At 24.1% G+C, this 17,188-nt stretch overlaps 1 protein-coding gene across 6 annotated transcripts in view; it reads right to left on the bottom strand.

Annotated features, from left to right (window-relative positions):
- Positions 1-1,944: 1,944 nt before the first annotated feature.
- Positions 1,945-17,188, bottom strand: part of LOC132922093 (phytanoyl-CoA dioxygenase, peroxisomal-like) — a 112,776-nt gene continuing 97,532 nt past the window's right edge. For 4 of the 6 annotated variants that reach the window (XM_060985426.1, XM_060985421.1, XM_060985422.1 and 1 more), the window contains 7 exons: positions 8,111-8,254; positions 7,366-7,540; positions 3,998-4,111; positions 2,968-3,123; positions 2,745-2,879; positions 2,323-2,463; positions 1,945-2,251 (listed from right to left, as the gene is read on the bottom strand). In XM_060985426.1, the coding sequence (XP_060841409.1) occupies positions 2,198-2,251; positions 2,323-2,463; positions 2,745-2,879; positions 2,968-3,123; positions 3,998-4,111; positions 7,366-7,540; positions 8,111-8,250 (915 nt within the window). In that variant the 5' untranslated portion in view covers positions 8,251-8,254 and the 3' untranslated portion in view covers positions 1,945-2,197. Of the gene's footprint in view, positions 2,252-2,322; positions 2,464-2,744; positions 2,880-2,967; positions 3,124-3,997; positions 4,112-7,365; positions 7,541-8,110; positions 8,255-13,119; positions 13,187-17,188 lie in introns of all 6 variants that reach the window. The other 2 variants (XM_060985424.1, XM_060985423.1) reach the window with 2 other exon arrangements.

The following is a 17,188-nucleotide window of genomic DNA, read 5'->3' as shown; positions in this document are numbered from 1 at the left end:
ATTAATGACTAAACTACTGGGCCGATTTCAATATCAGAGGGTGCTTAAGCTACTATTTTCAATCACTGCTGCAAGTTACTATAATATGGCAGTTCACACATGAATTTTGTTTAGGCTCATAAAAATCAAAAAATGTTTTTGTTTAAATAAAGTTTTAATTGGTTTCAGCCAGAGAAAATAAAAATAAAAATTGGTATAGTTTATCCAATCTACTGTCTATTATATTACTACAAGTTGGCTATTGGATTTTTTAAAAAATAAAATAACAATAAGAAATTATGACATTTATCGTTTATTATTCAAATGTCCAACAAATAGAAATGTCCTTATGTTTGTAGTTTTTAATCAGTTATATAGATTAAAAAACTGCTTAATCTATTTTTAAGAAAGTTTCAGTGATCGTTCTTAGAGATATCAGAAAAGTTTAGAAAGTAGTTTGAACCAAGTTGAAAAATATACAAAGTGCTATGTACAATCCCCTATAGGCAGATTGTGCATCTCGGTCGAATTTGTAGCACGGTGATGAAGTACACCGATGGAATAAGGAAAGAAGTTTCGTGCAAATTTCAAAACTAGACTTGCATGTTTGTATAATTGGAAAGCTTATATTCGAAAAAAAAATAGAATAAGCTATTGTAATTTTTACAATCAAATATAATATTAGCTTTTGTTATAGAAGTACGCTGCATGGCGATACCTGTTGCTTGCCATTTTTTTGTATTTATTATTTTACGTTTTTTTTTTAAAAGGAGAAGGATTTTATGTCAACATGTTAATATGAGCGTTGTACATTATATTCGTGAAAAATAAATTTAAAATTACAAGGGACATTGGACATATTATATTAAAATAGAATAGCCATGTTATGGTTTTCGAATGTAAAATAATATAATAACAAAATTAAAATTTAACACATTTATCAACTTGAATGGTGTATAAAACAAATAACAAATTAACCAGTTTTTTACAAACAATATTCAGAAAAATTTATTTGTTTGGAGACTTAATTTGAAAATAGATTTCAGATTTAAAATATTTATAGAAAACGATTTTGCCTTGTTCTCATTTTTTTTTTTCAATAGATGCAGTAAAAGTTTCATCACGCATACAATTATACAAATGGATCTGATCCATAAGGCTTATTTCAATAGGCCATCTATAATTACTGTTCATTAATGAAAATAGTATACATAAATTAATGATTATTAATGTGTTTTTTTGTGTAATTTAAAATTTAAAAAATGCCTTTATCATAAAATAAATAATTAATTTAATTTTTTTTCAATTAAAATACAATTTAATATTTGTCGAATATGATTATAAATCATTTGATTGTACATGTTGTGTTGGTAATGAATAAAATTAAAAAATATTTTATAAAATATTTTTTTTCAATACATTTTTATGTATACGTTGTAAACTATTCAATAAAATTGAAATACTTGATAAGTAAAATAGTTGATACTTTGAGTGTAACATGTCTGGTGAACAGTTTAATGACTTGCATTTTAGTGAGAAACTATTTTAATTTGTATATTATCTTAGTGTAAACATTTTAAAACGTTTTATATTTTAAATAATATAAAACTATATGAAATTAAAATATATTTTATTAAAGGTAAATTATGTATATTGTTTAATGCGTATACAGGTTTGTCATATATTATATGACTCAGCATTTCAGCATTGCCCGGTGCCGAATAATAATTTTCCATTTTCATTAGATCATTAGAATAATCATATTTTATAGTTTTTATGTACGATTATAAGTAGATACTAGATACCTATTAGGTAAGTAATATATAATATATATAACATAGTTGATTAATTATAAAAAAAATTACTTCAATATATATGAGATTGTTGTTGATGAAAATAGTTTTGGTCTAAACAAAAATGTTGTAATTGACTTCATAAAATGTTTAACTTCGTATAAAAATCTTAAATAGCGACCATACATTTTTGTTGAATTTATTGTAACTTTTTATCAAAAGCTAGTAAAATAAAAATATATAGGTATATAATATAATATATATGTGTAGTGTGTAGTATATGTGTTGGTTTATAAATATAATTATTATAATTGATAGATAGGCGTCACTAATAAACTAATTGAAATTGCTAAAAGAATATGTAAATAAAGGTTAAATAAATTATGTGAAATAATTTTTTTAAATTGCAGCTCATTAAGACCACGTCATAAATGCATTTTCAATCCACGTACTAGTCGGCTTCGAAACTTCCAAAAGTCCTGAAATATGCGAAATGTTTTTTAATTAAGTCATATTGTATAGTTATTACATTATACACATATATTATTACTTTGAAGTCCATGTCATTGAAACCTCTCCGACGTGCTATTTCTTTGACTTCAATGGCGATATTTTGTTGTGTCGTACCAGTTACATCTATATATTGGCATTCACAGGATGCGAAATGACAAGAAATTGCTTTTCTTGTTTCCTTTGTATAACAAATATATATGCATTCATAAAATTTAAATATATATTTACATAAATTGATGTTATTTAAGATATATTGCGTTATTCAATAGTTACCTAATTAACGCAAGAATAGTAAATAATAATTTAAATTTTTAAATTTTAGTGTAGAGTACTATATAGGCGTTTCCATATTATAAAATATGGTAATATTAATAATAATAATGTATATAGGGAAATTTCATAATATTTTGTATGTACAACATTAAACACATAAATATTTACATATTATAATATACATACTTGTGACGTATTTGGTCCAGATCCGTGTATTAGTAATGGGTGAAAAAATACTGTGTCACCGGGATTCATATCCAAATATTTTTTTTCGTGACTATCGTAGCCGATAATCCCATGGAAACCTTTATTCACGCCACCCTTTTAAACGCAATAATGTATCAGAAAATAATTTTTTTATTATATAAATGAATAATAACAATAATACAACAACCATAATATTTCTTACTTTCCATTCGGGATATTCGTGTGGAAGAAGTTTGCCCGGTTGTATATGTGAACCCGGCAATACAAACAGACACCCGTTAGCTTTTGTAACCGTTTGCATAGCTGTCCATGTAGCTACGATTCTGTCAGCTGGGCGAAAGGCAAAGTAATGTAAATCCTAAAATAAAGTTAAAAATAATAAAAGATAACAAAAACTATAAAAGGTATATATAAGTTAAATTAATTACAAAATTTAATTAATGCGATGATAATACAATGTCACAACTCTTAACTTTTATGTTTTTTGACATGGAATTAAATACTCACTTCAATGCGGCTAAAAAAATGTTCATTTGATTTTACCTTAATACTTAAAAATAATGTTAAGATTTTTTATAAGTTATAACGAATGTACGGTGTACCTATACTATTCTATTAAAGTTTTAATTTATAGCTATATAAGGTCAGTTTAGACTTTAGTATGAGTATAATAAGACGCTACAAAGACGTAAAAATACTCGTAAAGCCTTAATAAAAAGAAAATTTAATAGTAATAAGTATTTATATATTTTTTATAAAACAATAAAGTGTTTTAGGTTTATTGTTATTCAAATTAATTCAAATAAAATATATTCTAAAAGTATATTATATATAAAATTAATAATAAAACATATTCTAAAGAGCGTGAGTGGATTTAACGAATTTAATGGTTGTTAGATCAAGGAGAAAATAAGCTTTTAGTCATAAATCAATGATTTAGATACATGGACACATAAAAAATAGTAATAAAGTCCAATAGTTCTGAAAACCAGAACGCGGAAAAGTAGAAATTTGACTATATTCTACTCTCTCTCTCTCTCTCTCTTTAAAGTTGAAAAAATCTAAATTGATTGTCTGAAAACAAACACTTATAACGCTTTTAAAAGTCATTAATGTACGGTAAACTTTACTTATAGAACTGTCTTTTCGAATCTAACGTATAATTAGTCTTTCTTCGATATTTAGAAAAGTCAAAATTAATTTGAAGTGCGTGACGTGGTTATATATTTTACCTGATGCATTGGATGTCTCGAAGTCATTGAACCAGTATCTGGAGGTTTGTTTATTAACATTGAATGCATTGCCATTATATTATTTCCAGTGAAACATTGTACATAATCGAGTAGCTATAAAAATAAGTAAATAGTTTATTTCTTTATTTTTAACATACAATTAAAATGATGTAGGTACCAATTTAAAAACAAAAAAAAATTGTCATGCATATCTTAAAGTTTCCAGAAAAGTATCATATAAATAGGTAATAGTGTCAAACATTTCATAGATTATTTATATAGCTGCTCAAGTTAATGGATAATTCAATTTTTTTAAATTTGATTTCTATATACGTACTATAAATCTTTTAATAATTCTTTAATGTTATAATATATTTTCTAAACTTTGACGATTTGGCTTAAAAACAAAATTGCTATATCTAGGTTCAATAATTGAATAATATCTAGAGAGTAAGTTTAAAGTAGATAATAGTATGATACTTAATATTTTAAATATCTATTGTTTTGAAAGTTAAACATAGTTATTCGTGGAATGTGGGAAATTTTGATGTCGAAATACAAATAGTTAGAAAGTTGGCTTTTACTTTTAGTTAAATAATTATTAAAAGTTACTTTGAAATCATTCATTATCCATGAAAGATATTAACAATTTTCGAAGAAATGTTTTTTTAATTATAAAAGAGGCGAAAATTATTTTTATTTAGAAATAAAAACGTTGAGTACAACTGATTAATTTATCACGTTTAATGCTTCAATACATTTTAATTTTGAGCAATGATGAGATTTAATTATAAAGGATTAGTTTGATATTATTATGAATGAAAAATAAACTCTGAAGAATAAATTATAAACTTCTAGAATTCAATTTATGATGATTGTATCGAAAAGATTATTTTTGATAATAAGTTAGATTTTAAGCTAGCTTAAGTATAATATTTTATATAGGGATATTATAATTTTTAAATGTTTTACTTATTTTTATTTTTATTGTATTAATATTTCGATCAATTATTTTTAAGTACCTACACATTTATAAATCTTTCATGAAAAATAATAATAATAAGTTATGATAATAACATGGCTATAATTTTTTTTACTAAACATTCGGAAAAACAAAAAAAATTTCTATATTTTACGTTATATTATATTATCAAGATAATTTAAGGTTAATCTAAATGTTGTATTAAATCATAAAATTAATGAGTTTCAATGATAAAGTTGTAAGTACTATAACACCTACATAAGAATATTTATTTTATTTTTATTATTAAACTTTCTAAACACATTTTGTTTTACCACTGTGCGTTAAAAATACGCTTTAAAAGTAATTATATTATAATTTTATTTACTAATCATTTTTGGGACTCATTCAAACAGTATACAACATAAAAGAAAAAACTTTGTAATTTTATTTTCAATATAATAAAAACATTTTTGAATACAAAGCACAAAAATAAACATAATTTTGCAACAATTTGTTTATTTTTAAATAAAACTTCTAATACGTTGATCAAATTTTACCTGGCTGATTCGCTTATATACATTCCTAACGTGTTGATTATTTAACTGTTCGAGTTTACAAAAAAATGACATTATTTGGTTGGTAGTTGTTCATCGAATCATTATACTATTAGTATTTTATTATATTGTGCCGGCAATATGTTAAACACACTAGTTTTGTTGATAGGGGTCGACCATATCGACACGGCGAAAATCATTACGTATCCGTTTTTATAGGCCGCAGGTAAAATTATAGTAATAATACTATAATAATACGACGCTCAATTTTTTCAATGTCCATCTAGCTCGAACACATATTATTATTATTATTATTTGACCAGTTTGACCCCGAGTACCCACTAAAAGTTTACCAACCACAATATCATTGAACACGATCCGTTCGAAGTATTAATATAATTACGTGTCTGTTGTCAGCAAATAATAATAAAAAGTACAGTTAAACACTTGATAACAAAACAAAATTAGTAAATACATTATTGATTTTTCAAAGAAACGAGGGTTCCAAATTATTTTTATTCTGTAGTTAGAGTTGCCGTAAACTGACACACATTCGTATTATCGCCGAAACGATATAATAACCACATTATAAACCAATATATGGGGAAATATGATAGGTATATAATATATTATATATACATCTATGTATCATATTATTTGACCTGATCCTACGTTATTATATTGACGATGAATTGACAACAATAATAATAAATAATCATAAAAACAGTTTCGAATAAATCATCTTATTTTTGTTTAACGAGTTTAGACAAGTTAATTATTTGTTGTTTCAAATTTTCAATACTTATTTAACTTTTTTCAATTATAGTTGGTAGGCACACTGTACATTATATTAATATATAATGGTGTAAGTAGTTATTTGATTTTTCTGTATATTATATATTTTTTACCTATTATATTATTATTAAATATTATTGTATAAATTAATACTAAATACAGTGGCGCAACTTGATAATAAGGGGCCTATGTGAAATTTTCAGACCGGGGCCCTTACCGAATAATAAAAATGAAAAACAGTCATACCTTATTATAACTTTTAAAAAATATTGTTTTCTCATATGTCATAGTATTATTTAATTAATATAATTATAATTTTTATTAGTTAAATTTTTTTTTTTATATAAAATTAAACATAAAAATTAACTCTTGTTTTTACGGCAGCAAAATCATTGATGATTTTGTTTGTATCCAATTCATTATTATTAGATATCTAGTAATACAAAAATTCTATAGATAGATAGTTTTTTTTTGTCTTATTATCGTCAGACACACAGATAATACTGTCACAAGTCATGACTTACACACTACCTACACAGTACACACACCAACATAATTATGTATAATAATAAAAAAGTTTCAAATTTTCAATTATAGTGTATATACTCTAACTCTTTATCCGCATTTCGGACCTATACTGTATTACGATACACTTAACTGTTTTCTCACATAGGTACTCGTAGGTAATTTGAATTATTCTCTAATTCAAAAGAGTAAAGACATAATTATTTATTATATTAAAACAAATATTATAATATGTGTATATTACAGATTATAGTAAAGGAATATCGTACATGAGTTTTTTAATCTAGAGGCCCCTTAAGACCGGGGGCCCCTGTGAATTGCACACCCAACACTCCCGATAATTGCGCCACTGACTAAATACAATGTACATACCATTTTATAAGAGAAAAGAATGTGTGCATATTACATATGTGTAATGTGTATGTGTGTATAATACTACATGAATGCAAAGACAACCAAGTGATTTACAATATCAGAACCTTTAAAAATTGTAGTCCTATTCTTTTTATTATAATAAAAAAATAAAATACTTGTGGATGGAGAAAGTATTGTTCGAATACATCATCCCATAATATGTCTTGAATCTTATTAACGATACGCTCATTAGAAATTACTTCTTGATTTTTTTTAACTGATGATATATCTTTCATCACAGTTATTCCTCCTCGATTGATCTTATTTTCACATATATCGATGAATCTTTGTCTAAAAAGTAGAGTGAAAACAAAATTATTAAATTCTTCCACAGTGATGTATTTAAGTATATTTTTAATTAGCGCTCCGATAATTTCTAGTATTATATAATATAATATGTAATGTTTTACAGCTCATAATTATTGCTGTTATAGGATATATATATATTTTTTGTTTTTAATTTAAAATTTGTAAAATCCGTAAATATTATTTTACAATAAGCACAAATTATGTTTAATAAAATAAGTAAGTTAAATTTGAAAAGACATGAAGACTTGAGAGAAGAGTCTATTCAGAGATGGAACTTTGTGATATGGAGTGGGTAAAGTTAGTCAATTAGTAGGTCACGACACTAGATTTATTTTAAGCTTCTTCTGAAGTCACTAAGAATGAACGGGCATTGCTAAGATCAGGGGGTTGCGATGGTTGCGGATATTGGAGCGTAGGCGTTTGAATGTCTTGGTAAAATTTTGTACTGCTATAGGATATTATTCAATTTAAAAATTTGAGCTGAATTCTAATTATGTCGTATGTATTGGCATATTTAATTTATGTAGTTAAGTACAGATAGTTATTAATTACTTGAATCGATCCAACAATGTTTCATGTATCAAGTGTTTAATGATAATGAATCCATTAATTTCGAAAAAATCCCTTTGTTCCGTTGATAGAATCCCGTTGTTTGAAGATAACGTGTATTTGTAATTTTTTTGATATGACATGATTCTGTTAAAAAAATATAAAATGTATACAGACAATAACATTTATAACAAACAATAAGTAGAATCCAAACATTTATGTTATTAAAAAACAAAGTATGATGAAATCATGCGCCAAAAATATTGAAATTTCAAAATTGAAAAAAAAATAGCAAACTAATGCTTACGTTATTTATTGTAAGTACATGATAATTTAATGCTATTATACATACTTATTTACCATTTAAAATGCAAATATAAGTATCAGGTATTTCAATAAATATTTGATTAATGGTATTATAACATTAAAACTCACATCTGGGGCGTTTCTAATAGATATTGAAGAGTAAAACTTGATAAACAAACGTAATTTGGTCGGGAAAAAATTGTAGTCTGTAACGATAGTTAAATATTTAAGATGGTACTAAAATTAAAAATCGTTATGAACTACGAATAACGGTTAAGAGTGTCATATTTTTTCAAATTGTTATTTATGAAAATTGCATAAAACACGTAATTATTAAGGTAAGAAAATCAATTATAAATATACATAGAAATATACATTATATTATGTACAATTTACTGATTTTAATTTTCACATAATATTAAGGAGAATGTACACTATTTTTCGAGTCATCATATAAAAATATTTGTCTTGAAAACATAAAATGTTTTTTTTATGTACTTTTTAATGATAAAAGTCTAAAAAATTGAATAACATTTTTAACTGTATTTAATGTTAAACTATTATTACACGTTTTTATGACTCATCCTTATTCGTATTTGAAATAATTAAATCACTTTATAGTATAAACATTACTGTCGGTCGATCTTAATCAAAAAGATGGCTAGTCTGGGTAACTGGTTATACAATAGTAATAATAAATACAATATGTAGGTATAAGAGATAAAAAATGATATTAAAATAAGCTATACCTGCTTGATTAATTAAATAAAACCATGAACTTTAATATGTCGCTAGTTTTCAAATAGTTATACTTTCAATTCATATTTGTTCTTTGATTATATAGTAATAAAATAAAATAAATTGTCGTAACGGTATAGAGTAATATTATATAGTGTACTTATAACTTATAAGTATGATAAAAAATGATTTGTGTTGAATGTAATAAACATTATACAATATCTTGAAGTATTCCAATAACGGATTTTTTTAAATTTAATTTAAAAATATTTTTATCAGACGTACTTACTGGCTATGTATTATATCTACACAGCTGACAAAAACACAATGTAGTAGACCTATTTTGAATGAAACCAAAAACTTTATAGAGAATTTAGAATTAACTGAAAATGATGAATGATAATAATAATATGAGAAAAGTGAACTGCGAGATAAAGTCGTGATGAATACGTCCGAGAAAACAGGATATGATATACTAAACAACGCAAAAAGAACAGTGCCACGAAAATGAAGGATAATCTGAATAAGACGTGAAAAATGTTTTAATTAATTTTTATGTCATATAGGCAGCGAAAAAGAAGAGAATACTATGTATAAATTAAGATAGATATAACAAATATATGTGTTAGTAATTTATGATTAATAATATAACCGAATACTGACATTAACTATGGAAGTAGGTCGGTAATAGAAAATTTCCGACGAAATATTGAAATATAAAATTTGTATTGAAATTAAAATGATGTAAAACTCTGTTAGATTGTAATATTTGTTTGATCATAAAAAAAGCTTCAATGCATATTGCCCTTAAGTTTATGAAAATGTATGAAACAGAAAACCTGATAGTAACAAAATATACGTATATATAGATAATAATTAATAATTAATTTAAAATTGCAGTAGGTCACTTATAAACTAATTGCGCATGCGTTTTATTATAATCCTTTTCTAATTTCTTTGTGCTGCATTAGACCACCTCATTAAGTTTACAAAACGCTAAGTCCATAGATTAAGCCTAGTCACGGTTAGTTTTGAATTCACGTATAACATATTTTTGATCCTAAACCCATCACAGATCGACTTAACGGGGACCGGAAGACTTGAAGAGGTTTATAAGAGAAAATGGTTAGCTTTTCATAATATTACTTTACGTTATTGGAATGTATTAGTCATTAATTTAACCGATTAACTACGTGCTTATTTTATTGATTTTCTTATTTTCTTATTAAGGATTTCAAAAAATTTAAACATGTTCCTTGCATTTGAATAATGATTTTTGACGAAGCTCGGTTTATACAGAAATTGTCAGGTTCTTATTAAAAAGTTCAAATTTCTACGCAGCTCTTTCGCCATACTACTAAAGCAATTACTATTTCAAAGTGTTGTACATTTTGGCTTATAATTAAGAAGACGTTATACCTTTATGTGTAATCTCCGTTGATAAATGCGCGACATAGCGTATTTTACGTTTAGAATAATCAATTTATAACTATCATAATATATACTAGAGTATATTGATGCATTAAATAATTTAAAGGTAAAACTATCGTCTAGAGCTCAAGTAGATTTATTTATTTTTTTAATTTTATATTAAGTTATACGTTTTTAATATTGTACATTTTTTTTAAATTTAAATACTTATAAGTTTCTTCGAAATTGAAATATAAAAAAAAATCAAAAAAAATTCCAACGAATTATAATTTTAAATTATATATTAAATAAATTTACTCTAATCTTAATAATAACAGAGTAAAATGGATTATTCTAAGTTTGCTATGTAATGCGTAAGTAAAACGAAAACAACACTTGTGGATCTAACGTCCTTTTAACTCATAATGATAATTAATGATTCATAGTATAAGAGATATTTGTAGTGTAAAGAAATGGCCGTGTTAGTAAATTTCGTTCTTACACGTTACAAGCAACTAAGAAAAACTCTTGATAAATAGATCACTGAGTAAACTTTTACTTCTACATAGTTCAAAACCATAAATAATAAACGATTTGTCAAAGTTAAATCGTCTTGTAAGAAATCCTCATTAGCCGGTGACATAAACTATGATCATTTTCAAAAACAAAAATTATAGCACTATATTATTTTTATAACTTAATAGTAATATATAATATATATACATACATATTATATTGTTTTAATATTCGCAGAAGGTAGTAGCTATATCAGCTGTCTTGAGTAGATCTTGAAGTTGTAAACTTATTTTTAAAGCTTTATGATTTATGTATTTAATTATTAATTTGTAAGTAATACTGGTATTTACTACGTTTGTTTATGTGTAATATTCAGTGGGCGGCTTTATTCGGAGAGGTGGCTTATTTTTGAAATCAAGAGATAGGTACTTGGAAAAATTATTTTAATACATTTTATAAATTAATATGTTGCGATTATTGATACATGCGACATGTCTTTTAACAGGTTCATGTGAAACAAATTTATGAGTGTTTGCCTTATAGTCAGTTGCCTTTTTTTTTTTTTTTAATTTAATAATAACAATATTTGTAAAAATTACGCAATCCAATTTCAAATCCTTAAAATTTTGTAAGTTTTACAGTATTTAGAAGTTAGTACTACAGTTCTGTCCCGCCATTCCTACTGTAATGGATGCGTTAAATTCAATGGTGAAAAATTTTAATTATTTATGGTTATTTGTTTTAAGTTACACTAAAAAAACAAAATTAATTTCGTCAAAAATTAAATTTGCATAAAATTTCTCGTTTTATCTTTAATCTTTTCCTCGTTTATTTTAAAAAATAGTGGGAATTTTTAATTTTGACCTCTTTATAGTTCAAAAAAGATTTAATTTTATAACCAAAACCACTATTAAAGTTGAAATTGAATTTTTTTTATTTTTCATCGTGTATACATATAGGTACACAAAAAATCCATATCATTATAAAATCAATACATTCATCGCTTTGCTCAGAATCTAAAAGTATTAAATATGTTGTTTAATATTTCATAAAAACGCATACATATATCTACCATTATATTTAATTTCTCAATGAATAATTAGGCTTTTTTAATGTAGGTTATTAATGTCTTGCAATACCTACACATTAAATATATTTTTTATAAGCCATAAACATTGTATAATGATTAGTTTTATTTTATACTCATAAATATATATATACCTATATATTTAAATCTTAGAAACTTATTTTATTTTAAAGCCCACATAAGTATTTTCAAGTAACCCGGTATCTATTGAAATAAAAGCTCAAACTCCGTACTAAATTGCATTGACTATTGTTTCCTTTCTGATTTATTTCACTCTTCGTTGATTGCACGCAAGTCGTAAATGCAATCTCCAAACAAAGACAAATAGAGTTAGTAAGTACTTGCGAGTGACTTTATCAAGATTAATAATTATTTGCAAAATATACCACCGCAGAAAGATTATGACTAGCAAACGAAACCTAAGGATTAAGGTTACGTAATCGTAATATTCAGATAATATAGTCTTACAATAGATTTGAGCAAACAAAAAGATAGCAAAAATATGAATTTACAACATTTATTTACAAAAAATTATTATTTTTAGTTGTTATTTTACTAAACTTATTTTTTTTCTATTCTTTTGTTTATTTGTGACGTGCGTCATACTAAATTATATTTAAATTAACTATCAAAAATTATACTTATTTTAGAACTAAATTAGACGAAAATAATTAAATTATATGGTTATTAAATTGGTTAAAATAAATAAAGTAGTGTAGACATTAGTTTTAGTTAAAAATTAGCGTTCCTGCAGACTACATAAATTATGTAGAAGAAGTAGATCCTAGGATTATAAAGTAAGCAAATTCAAACTGTGTAACATTATTGAGAAATAGGATTGCTAGATGGACTTAGGACTTTCAATAATCTAAAACTTGCTCGCAATTTAGCTCATCCCACAAAAAAAACTAGCGTACTTATGCCCAATTGAAATTGTAGCACTTCCAATACTTACATAGGTCTAACTGTGTTTATATATCTGCCGAAGGTTTAGTATCTATAGCCCTCAAATCGTGTCCTAACTGCAAAACACAATAAATTATATACCTTATTATAATTTTAAATTAACAATATTCGTACAACATATTTCTTATTCTCAAATAAATATAGCTACTGCCTAGTATCGATATCAACTGAACATTTTTTTTAAAAATAAAATACACTATAGACTATTAATTGGGGATAAAAAAGATGCTATCCGCCAATAGTTACTAATGTTAAACTATCATTTCTATCCTTTGGAATAATAATAGTTATTGTCAATGTCTATTTAAATACATTTACTGAAAAAAATAAAATAAAGTTCAAACTTAAAAACCGTTAACAATTTGTTTTTTAGTAATTTAATGATGACCAAGTCATACATTTTATAAACAACGTTTTGAATCGACCTGTCCAATTGATAGGTATTAATGTATTATCATTATTCATTTTTTTTAAATTTGTTTTATTTTTTACAAGAAAGAAAATAATTAGATTTTTAAAAACGAGGACTAACGCCAACTACTTGCCCGCGTTACTAACTAGATTAATTAAATATTAAGTAGTAAGCTTCGACTTACGAAATAAATGGAAGGTAATCCTCGTTCCCTGTCATTTCGCCAGTCCACAATTGAAGCACATAAATTCCTGACATTTTATTGTTAATGTTAATTTGGTTAATTTTATGAATATCACAGTCGTTATCAACGACGTAATATTATTTACTTACCGTAAAATATATTTATACATACTACATTACTGCAGATGTTACAGCGAAAAGTATAAATACGCACCATAAAGTATTTGAAATCCCCTTAGGTCGTTTCATATTAAAATAAAGAACAAGAAGTTTATTGAACATCAATCTGTTAACGGTCATGCTTTATTCATATATTTTAATTTAAAAACATGTCTTATTGCTTCTAAAGGAAATTCTGATTTCAATTATTTAACATCGCTTATTGGGAATTTATATTAAATGTTTAGGCGTGAAAGAATATTTTTTATATAATTTATGCGACTAGATAACTGATATAAACCTTAAATATTGTATTTAAACAATTAAAAAAAAAAAATAAAAAAAAAATGAAAATGTTAATGGAATCTAACAATAAATGAAAAAATGTAGACTAAATTAGATGTTAGTTTCAATTTACGTCCGAGACGTATACGAATATGTTTTATGTACAAAAAAATAAAATCATTATTTAGAAAATTTTTAAACTCTTAACCTCTATTTTTTAAAATTATCAGACAATGCAGGTGCGCATTTGAAAATCTTAACAATAGCGGTACACATAAAAATAGAGATTTTAGATTATGACAATTTTTATAGTATATCTATCTATTTAGTATTTTAATATTTCTAGGATTAAAACATAACATCACTGTCGTATATACCTTGTTTAATAAAATAAATTGGTTTTCGAATTCACTTATATTGACTTTATAACATACTAAGATAATTTTTAAAGATTGTGCAGAAAGCTCGAAAACAACCTGTATATTAGTAGGTTTTCAAAACAGTTCTATATTGTAATTTTCAGCTAATAGCCGTATAAAAATATGCGGATAAAATAATATTATACATATTACGGAGAGAGTTAGAAATAGGACACTGTATACAATTATGTGGTAAAGTAGCAAATAGTCTATATATTGTACGGAAATTGTGCATAATGACTAAATAATGGTAGAAAAAGTAAATAAAATAATAAAATAAGTAAAACTTATATAAATATTTGCACATATTTTGCCAAATGAAAAAATATTTAAATTTCCTTCAGCGAAAATTTTGCTAACATGATAATTGTTTATTTAATTACATAGTAAACTGAAAGGATAAAAATGGGTTGGCACTTTATCAGTATTTAATCTTTGTCGTCATTGTGTAAAATCTAGAATGAAATTTACAAATTGCTATAAGAACAAGATTTTATGATTTTTTTTTATTATAATACGAGATTTGAATATTATAATGTGAAATATAAATAATAAATGGCGGTATCAGATTTAAAATAAACGGTTTTGACATTTTTTTTTTATAATTTAATTAGGTACACCTTGTTTATGCCTACTTACATTAACACGTTATTTACTTTTGTATGCTAACATTTCTAAATTATATTTATTTACATTAGATTTACTCAAAATTTACTCAAAAAAATTATTATTACTTTTCTGTTAATATAATAACATATCTTTTAGTTTTATTTAAAGATACTTTTAAGTTGAGCGTTTATTATACTTACTAATACTTTTTGATTTACAACTAGTATCACAATGATAATGATCTATATAATAATAATAATGTATGTATATTTTTCCTACAAAAATTTCTTTAGTCCTTAGTTTTAAAATAAATGCAGTATATTATTTCCTGAATATAACTTAATTAATTTTGTAATGATTAAATTACGAGTATTTTATTGAAAAAAAAATACTTAAAATACTTTTGTTAAATAAAGTTTAAATAGGTACTTGAAAATATTTTATTATAACAAAATATATTAAAAATTTGAAATACATCGTATAGAATTATCGTACTGTGTTGCTAATGTTAAAATATTTAAAATGTATGTATTACAACTCATAGTAATAATAGTTACAATAAGCTTCACTTATTAATTATTATATTTATTATACATATACATAGTATTGATCACTTGATTAATATATACACCAATTTAGTGTAAGTTATTTGGATTTTATTCATTTATCGAAATATTTATTTTTTCATAAATATTTATATTTTCGGAATAAAGTTTAGCAAAATAAACAAACTATATATATTATGTACTGAAAAAAAAACATTAAAATATACAAAAGAATCTATCAAAAAAAGATTGAAATTTATTATAAGTGATTTATAGTATATTTACTTCCCATACTAAAAGTAATTTTAGTTTTATTGTAAAATTAAATAATAACATTTTGTTATATTTTGAACAGTTGAAAACTTTTATAGGTATCGCAGTACTTTTAAATAGCTTTTTTTCAAATTGTTGTGATCACATTTAGCGGAACTCATTGTATATATTTAAAAAAATTTATCCAACATAAACTTAAATCAAGTCTTGTTCATTAATATAAAGTGTAACCGCTGTGTTATTTATTTTTCCACTTCCACGTAATTATGTAAATATAATTAGTATTGAGCTTATATGCTTAATTTAAAAATTTTACATGTTTTATATTTTAATAAAAATTATAATAATAAAATTTTTTTAATTTAAATCTATTGCTAAATTAAATTTAAAGAATTATATGGTATCTTGGTTCATAATTGTGAATTAATAAATTTATCTAAATAAATTTATATTGAATAAAATATATTTTTCATTGATTTTCCATAGTTATCTGAAATTAACCAAAATGTATTGGCTTACTATTTGGTTTTAACTATTTTTGACAAGAATATATCAAGCTTATGTATTTTTTATAAATCTTAAATGATTGTTTAATTACCTGATTTATATAAATTGGTAGGTACTTATATACCTAATAATAGTGTTCTTTTTTTGTTATGTATTTTAAATGTAAACTGGATTTAATATTATTAATATAGAGCTATAAATTATTTTATAATTTCAAAAAACTATTAAAATTAGTTATACAATACATATATACGTAACTACTATCACAAAGTAAAGGGTAGCGGACACACATAATATGCCAGAGTTATAGATAGCAAATATTCAAATAATTAACAAGTGTTAAAAATCAATTTGAAATAGGAAAATAAAAAATACAATTATAGTAGATGTGTTATAAAATATGGACTTTAATATTCTAGTTTTAATATAACTGAAATAAAATGTAGTACCTATTTTTCTGAAACGATTGAAATTGTTTTAAATGTTATAATGAATTAAACGTTCGAATATGTTTCAAAGTTAGATAAAATTAAGTAATAGTACAAAAGCTAAAAAAAAAAAATAATAAAAAATATTTTATACGTAAGTAGGTATATTTTTGGCAAAAATATTAATCTATATTTTATTTACTGTGATTGTTGATTATATAGGATCACCTCTATTGTG

The sequence above is a fragment of the Rhopalosiphum padi genome, chromosome 2, assembly GCF_020882245.1.
Source record: "Rhopalosiphum padi isolate XX-2018 chromosome 2, ASM2088224v1, whole genome shotgun sequence".
Taxonomy (NCBI): Eukaryota; Metazoa; Arthropoda; class Insecta; order Hemiptera; family Aphididae; genus Rhopalosiphum; species Rhopalosiphum padi.
The sequence above is the reverse complement of the archived record's forward strand: the minus strand, read 5'-3'. Positions and strand labels throughout refer to the sequence as shown.